Source organism: Danaus plexippus, chromosome 8 (genome assembly GCF_018135715.1).
Source record: "Danaus plexippus chromosome 8, MEX_DaPlex, whole genome shotgun sequence".
In the NCBI taxonomy this organism is placed as follows: domain Eukaryota; kingdom Metazoa; phylum Arthropoda; class Insecta; order Lepidoptera; family Nymphalidae; genus Danaus; species Danaus plexippus.
Window position 1 is genome coordinate 5,553,513 of NC_083542.1, and position 7,419 is coordinate 5,560,931.

The 7,419-nt window shown below is 30.6% G+C and overlaps 1 protein-coding gene across 1 annotated transcript; it reads left to right on the forward strand.

The window, feature by feature from the left end:
* Nucleotides 1-5,214: 5,214 nt before the first annotated feature.
* On the forward strand, nucleotides 5,215-6,689 carry LOC116774517 (polyglutamylase complex subunit TTLL1-like). The gene has a single exon (XM_032667265.2). The coding sequence runs from the start codon at nucleotides 5,285-5,287 to the stop codon at nucleotides 6,527-6,529; it is 1,245 nt and encodes a 414-aa protein (XP_032523156.2). The 5' UTR covers nucleotides 5,215-5,284; the 3' UTR covers nucleotides 6,530-6,689.
* Nucleotides 6,690-7,419: the final 730 nt, after the last annotated feature.

Here is a 7,419-nt window from a genome sequence, read left to right on the forward strand (position 1 = left end):
GGTTAATCCGCGAGGCTATTGAAATTAAAAAACATCAAAATTTCAATAGAGAAGATGGCTGGAATCTATCCAACACCTGGGACACCCTCCTTAAAAATATAAAACCCCATGTCCGTGACCACACCGCAGGACCTCGTGACACCGTAAGCGCATTCTGCCGGCATCCAGAGCGGTACGCCAGAAAATTAAGAAATCGATGGCGGTAGATGACAAATAACAAGGACCGACTGACAGACATTCACATCTCGTCTGCCCGTGATCACGATTGCTGAAAAGTAACCGAAACGTCGGGATTATGTAGTTTTAAAATAATAAAACCCGCGTAGTAGATCCGAAAATATATTAGTTTCATTTAAATGTTTATTTATTTAAAAATTGCTTACATGATGTTATTACTTAAATATATTTATGTTTGAATCATGTTATGCGTTGCATAATTTATACGTTGGCAAGATTATATTCATATTGTGCGGTGAAGTAAATAAATTTATGAGCATCCGCTGTAATATTAGTACTATCCGCATTTTATGTCTACCTTTGATAAAATATATGTGATTCAGTCATTATTTTTAGGAAAAAACGTTTTTAATGAAAACTTTTTCAATATAAATATATCGCCATTTAAAAAATTTGATCGAAAATTAATTAAAACTGGTTCAAGTACCCGTAAAGGTACTGAGATGAGGCTTTCTTGAACGTTGAACTAAGTATGCAGTCCGCCTTTTATTTTCTAGCTTGACTACAGCCCATAGGACACAACAGCCAATAAATGGGCTTTGACAGCGTCACGTAATTTTTACTTTTACTTAAGATTAAGAGGTAAAGGCGGTCTAGGAAGTGAGGGAAACTGATTGTTACTACCTTTACATGGGAAAGGTGAACAAACTATCTAGTGACTCCTACATACTAGGCTTTTTATTTCCAAACGAATGGGGCGGCTGACCATTTATATTGGTCTTTTTTGATCGCCAATACTTTTAGTAAAATGTACTCTACCAAGTTTTAATAGATTTATTTCTATACTGCTTTGACGAAATAATTTGTATAGGGAGCGAGACGAATAACAGCTAAATCTCTTACAGCCTAATAAAAGACTTGGATGTGTCCAGAATTAACTAAGGCAGCCTTATTTAGTTCATTTCAAATTTGGTTAGGTAGAGAGAGGAGCTTGGACGTTGGCTGTGAGGGTTTAACGCTTGCTAGATAGGGGCCCTTTAAACCTACACCTACGTAGAAAGTACCAGGCTCTATTAAAGATCCCCTTCCTATAACGTGATGGACCCGGCACTCACATGGTGAATGAGCACGTACCTGTCTGATATCTTTTGTTCGGATAGTTCGAAAATTCAGCTACTGTGGCAGACTTTGTCCAAAGTCTTCACTATATCGAAGGAGAGTGCACCCATCTTATAAGGGTATCTACTACGTAATGAATTACTTAGTAATTACTTAGTGATGAATTCTGTTAAGCGATGAATTGGAAAAAAACACTCAAATGTTTGACTCTTAACGATAATTTAAACACTTTTTTGCTACTTTAGTCTGTTCAAGATAAACCTCCCTTAATTTTTTTTAAGAACTTCTAGTGACTAATCGCCCCCTGGCCAGGTAGGTTTTGTGGTTCTCGTGGTTAGATAGCTGGTATATATATACCTATTATAATGGCCCGAATCCATTGCTCTATAAACTCTTATCTATTCAATTGCGAGTTGAATCTAAAAACCAACAGTGAGAAAATATATGACGGTAGAAGTTTTGAAACTTTACAAGCGATCCCGTCAGAGCCGGTACCGTTTTAGACTTGAGTTCGAGGACCATATTTGTCACTTCTACAAGTGATATTTCAAAATTTTTTATAGCTTATGGTTACTGTAGCTTTTTAATATACAAAATCCCTGTCGTTTTAATTTTTGTTAAATAATATTTCTTATTAGTATTTTTCGGGTACTTAATTTGTTGAGCACTTTTGATTAGTGTTATTAATTAAATGATTTTATCTTTTCTAAATAAATATTTTATTTCTTAAAATATATTTTAATGAAGTTACCTAAATTCTGATCAATATTTATTTCAAAAACCCATTTTTCCCTCATTTGTTTTCTACTCGGTCGTTTGCCAAGAGCTCTATTTAAGTGGTTACCTTTCAAGGAAGGATTGAGTTGTCGTATTCGTTTACTAGCTTTTATTAATTAATTAATTAATTAAGTCTTATGAGGTGAGTTCTGTAAAGCAAAGCTAAAAAATGCCTCTGTGACGTCCCCCCCTTGCTGAAAGTCAGTATTAAGTAAAATTATAATTATATTCTAATGAATATAAATAAGTTATAGGCTCAAACAGTGTTCCTTAATATTAGCCGGTGTTCCTTAATATTCGCTGCATGTTCCTTATTTAGCTTAATTTTTGCTTAATTCTTATAACACAAACTTTTTTATCTCACACTTTATTTTCGTTAAATCTTTTAGACTTTAGTGAAAATAAACATTTCAAGTACTACTTACTAACTTAATAATGTGCCGTGTAGACCATGTTAGTAAATTATAGTAGGAATATAAATCATTAATGACATATTGATAGAAAAATTTTATATTCAGAACCTAATTAATTATGTATCATTACCCATTGTTATCGATAAGTCATAAACCACATCATTATAATTTGTATTATTTAAATTGTTTTCTGAATTGTAATAATTACATATGGGTCATATTCTGTGATTCACTTTATTGCATATTTTATTTAATGTTCATTGTAATGGAAATTTGTGTAAATTTTGGATGTATAAAAAATTTTAAATAGAGAAACATTCAAATATATTTATATTACATTTGCAACCCTGAATATCTGTCATTTATAAAACTGTCAAGTGATAACGCTTATTTTGACTAACTTTTGCTTGAGACAACAATATGGCGATCTGGTGTAAAATTGAATTATCAAATAATTTTATTAATAACAATCAAACTTGAATGCGGAATTTAAATTAGTTTGTGAAATTTTTGTCTGTTATAAAGTTTTTCTAAAGCTATTTTAAAAGCCAGTAACAACCTCATTTCGTGGAAGGGAACCATTTGTTTTACATACTCCTAATACTTAATACATAGTAATACATTAATTCATAAAAAGCCTTCAGATATTGACATTTTTTTAAAAATAAATTTATACTTTTTATTCAGATTAAGTTTAAGTACTTGTATTATAAAAAAATATACACCTCTTTTTCCACTAACAGAAAAGGAATATATTATAATTTTAATCATAATATTTTTTCACATTTATCTTTAATAACACATATTTACTTTTAATTCATTACATGTTTTATCATATTCATGTCATAGGCATCATACATTTCTTCAAAACGCTTTATTTTAGTCAGTTTTGTATTAAAATATTTTCTTACACATTAAGTGTAATAAAAGTGTAGAGTGCTTATAAAAACTAAGTGACCAACGTTGCGTGAGTTAAGTTAATAATAATATATATGTAATATCGGGTATATATAGTAAGGTTAATGGTAATTCGGGTGTATTAAGTTTTAATTCAAATATATTTGGTACAAGAGATGTTTTTCTTCGTACAACCATCTGCTTAAGTTAAAACTTAGGAACTAAGTTATTACGCTTTTTTTCGAAGACCCGCACTTGCCCCTTCTGGGAACATCGTCTATTCCCATCTAACTTACACACTTATTGCAAGAGTAATAAAATAAAAGATGGAGAAGTATTAGACAATTTACAAAAATCTTAAGTTTAACTCTAGCATCGCAGGATCATAAATAGCAATAAAATACTTTAACAAAAAATAAAAGACAGGAAAAAAAGAAAAACACGTGTGCACATGCATACCACGACGTTCCCGATACTACATATATATATAAAGTACGCGGTGGAAATTCATTTGAAAAATGTCGTGGAATTATCCAGTACCATAATATTTTATAGATGTATTGTTCTATAAAAATATGGAAATACCGTCGGAACAATTTACCGTTTTTTCGGAGTGTCATAAATATTCAAAATAAATTACTATATAATTATAATGTGTGCACTCTTTACATCTTATAAAATGTGAAAATCAGAATAATATGAAATGATTCTCATAAATAATTTAAACTTTAATTTCTCATAACGTTCATATTATTAAATAAAAAATTAAAACTATAATCCGACTAAAATTGGGCAAATTATTCTAGGCATAGCGACCAGGTGAACCAACTAAAATCGTTACAATATTTCACAATTGTACACTTTAATATTGCTCCTACGCAGCTAAATTCGGTCGCAAAAATGTGAAGGAGACTTTGCGGTTAAAGAATTTATAGCAAAATGTCTAAAACTTTCGTGAGCAAACTAGCAATTAAAATAAAAACTTGTTTTAGATTTAACTCGTGTAATTTGTTATTATAAATCTTTTCCGATATTTCACACACTTTTCGAAGATTAAAGTGTCCGTGTGTTAATGTTGTTTAATCCGCTACTGCCACAAGCAGCTTAACTTTCTAATTTTATGTGCGTAGAACGCGCTGTGTCTTGGGGTCACCAGATTTACAATAAACCTGCAAGCGGACAACCAAACAAGTCTGGATGGACATGGGATTTTATATTTTTGATAAGGGAATCCCAGTTATTAGATAGCTGTTAACCTTTTTCTCTATTTGAAGTACGATGTTGTTTAACTTATTTACTTTTCTTGAAGAGTAAGGATTTATGACTTGTCAGAAAAAATATAATTATTTGGCTTTGTCACTATGTGTTCACGCGCTGCTTGCTCACGGCAAACTTTAGCTATAGGGGCAGTTGATTTTACTTTATAAATGTACGCAAATGAACAAACTTATATAAAGGAACAAAAAGATCCATAATTGTTTTTCAATGTCATTTTTTTTCGCGTTCAGTAAACTTCAGTCGACTATAAATTTAATCATTCTCATGTAAAATAAATTTTGTATAAGAAAAAAAATAGGATTGAGATATTAATGTCGTAATTTAAGTGCAGTCTAAACATTGTATGTCATCAGGTAAAAGATTCAATATACTCTCACTATGATAGTTGTTAATTATAATTTCACTGAAATCTCGTTTAGTTAAATATCTTGGAAAGAATATATATATAAATAACCATGTATATGTTTGTCATAATGATAAATGAAGAAAAATTTTCAATACAACTATTATATACGACCTCTTTAAATAATTTTATGTCAAATTTGAAAATCACGTAAAATAGTTGTTTATTACTTAAAACTCTATTGAAAATATTATTTAGAATTTTAGTGTCATTTTGCAATATGAATGATAAAGGAACAAAGCGAAATAAAAAGACATTAACTTTTTGTACAGACTTTGAGAAATCGATTGTTATTAACACTTTCTTGAGGCGACGTTGGAGGCAAGTCTCTCCGGATGAAGATTGGAATATTTATTGGTCCAACACTCTCAATTGTCGAAATATATTTAGCCATGACATTGGATATCGGCTTAAGGACAACCAGCTCATAAATCATTTTCCAAATCATTATGAATTGGTGCGTAAAGATTTGTTAGCTCGAAATATAAATCGATATAGGAAAGAATTAGAGAGAGCTGGCAATCCTATCGCTAAGAAAACACATAAAACACTTAACAATGGCCAAAAAATCACAAGATATGTGCATTTAGATTTTATTCCGACTACTTACATCTTGCCCTCGGACTATAAACTGTTCATCGAAGAATATCGCAGAAATCCCCAATACACGTGGATATTAAAACCTTGTGGAAAATCACAAGGAGCTGGCATTTTTATAATAAATAATTTATCTAAACTCAAAAAATGGGCTCGAGAATCCAAAAAATACTTTCAACATCATCTTTTAAGGAAAGACACGTATGTAATATCACGCTACATTCACAATCCGCTTTTGATTGGAGGAAAAAAATTTGATTTAAGGATATACGTCCTTGTAACATCATTCCGTCCTTTAAAAGCTTACATGTATAAACATGGATTTTGCAGAGTTTGTTCCTTAAAGTACAGAGATGCTGAACTTGAAAACATGTTTATTCATCTAACTAACGTGAGCGTTCAAAAACATGGAGAGGAATATAACTGTTATACCGGTGGCAAATTAAGTCTAAATAATTTAAAATTATATTTAGAAGGAACAAGAGGTCAAACGGTAACAAAGAGACTATTCGAAGATATTCAATGGTTAATAGTTCATTCTCTTAAGTCGGTGGCTTTAATTATGTCTAATGATCGCCATTGTTTTGAATGCTACGGATACGATATCATTATAGATAATAACCTAAAACCATGGCTTATAGAAGTTAATGCCTCTCCATCCATGACAGCCACAACAATTAATGACAGGATTCTTAAGTCTAATCTCATTGATAATATTTTATCCGTTGTTTTACCACCAAACGGAATTCCTGATGCGCGTTGGAACAAAGTACCCAGTGAAAATGCTTTAGGGGATTTCGAAAGACTTATAGATGAGGAATGCCTTGGCAAAGATGATATTGAAGATGCTATCTTGGAGATGTTGTGAAAACAAAATATTATGTTCATATTGTTAAACTGTTGGAACCTCGTAACCACTACAAACGTATTATTTCCTGATGGAATTGTTATTTGTATTGTTGTAATCAATATTTTCTGATAGACCCATTTTATAATATGTTTTAAGTTATCTAATAAACAATGTCAAGTTATAATACTTTGTGGTCATTTTATGATTTTCGTCCAATTAACGTTATAAACAATATGAATTGTCATGTTTTTCATATAAATTAAAATAGAATACACTATATACATGAAATAAAAAGAGAATACAGTTTAGTTTTGTTTATAGTCTGTTTTGTGTGTGTATGAGCGTGTGCGTGTGTGTTCGTACATAGTGAGTTTTTATTTTAAATAAAAATACCCAGACTAAGACTTTTCACTTGAGTTAAACTTTGCGTTTCTATAATTTTGGTATAATATATGAGCAAATTTTTGTTCAAACCCTTACGGTAAGGAGCTAGGGGAAGAGTGATATGAAATATAAATTTCATATACCAGTTGATGATCACACCACACATATGAACGAAATTCTAGGCAAATATCGATGACATTGACAATGAAAAAATAAATACATCACAATTTTGACTAGAACTATAAAAAAAAAATTATGACGCATATCTAGTTACAAACACAAGTGTTAGCCGGTAGTCTATTATTCATGAATCACTTTCACCAACTTTTGTAGACCAGGGTCAATTAAATTTGAAACTTTTCTTTATAAAGCCCCACTTTAGTATTGTCAGCATTTTTTAATCCTTTTTTTGAAAGGGCAATCATGATTACCTCTTTTACATATTTTATTTTTATTATATGAATATAAAAAATATTTCGTATATTATTTATGACTTGTATTATAAATATTATAATAATTTACAT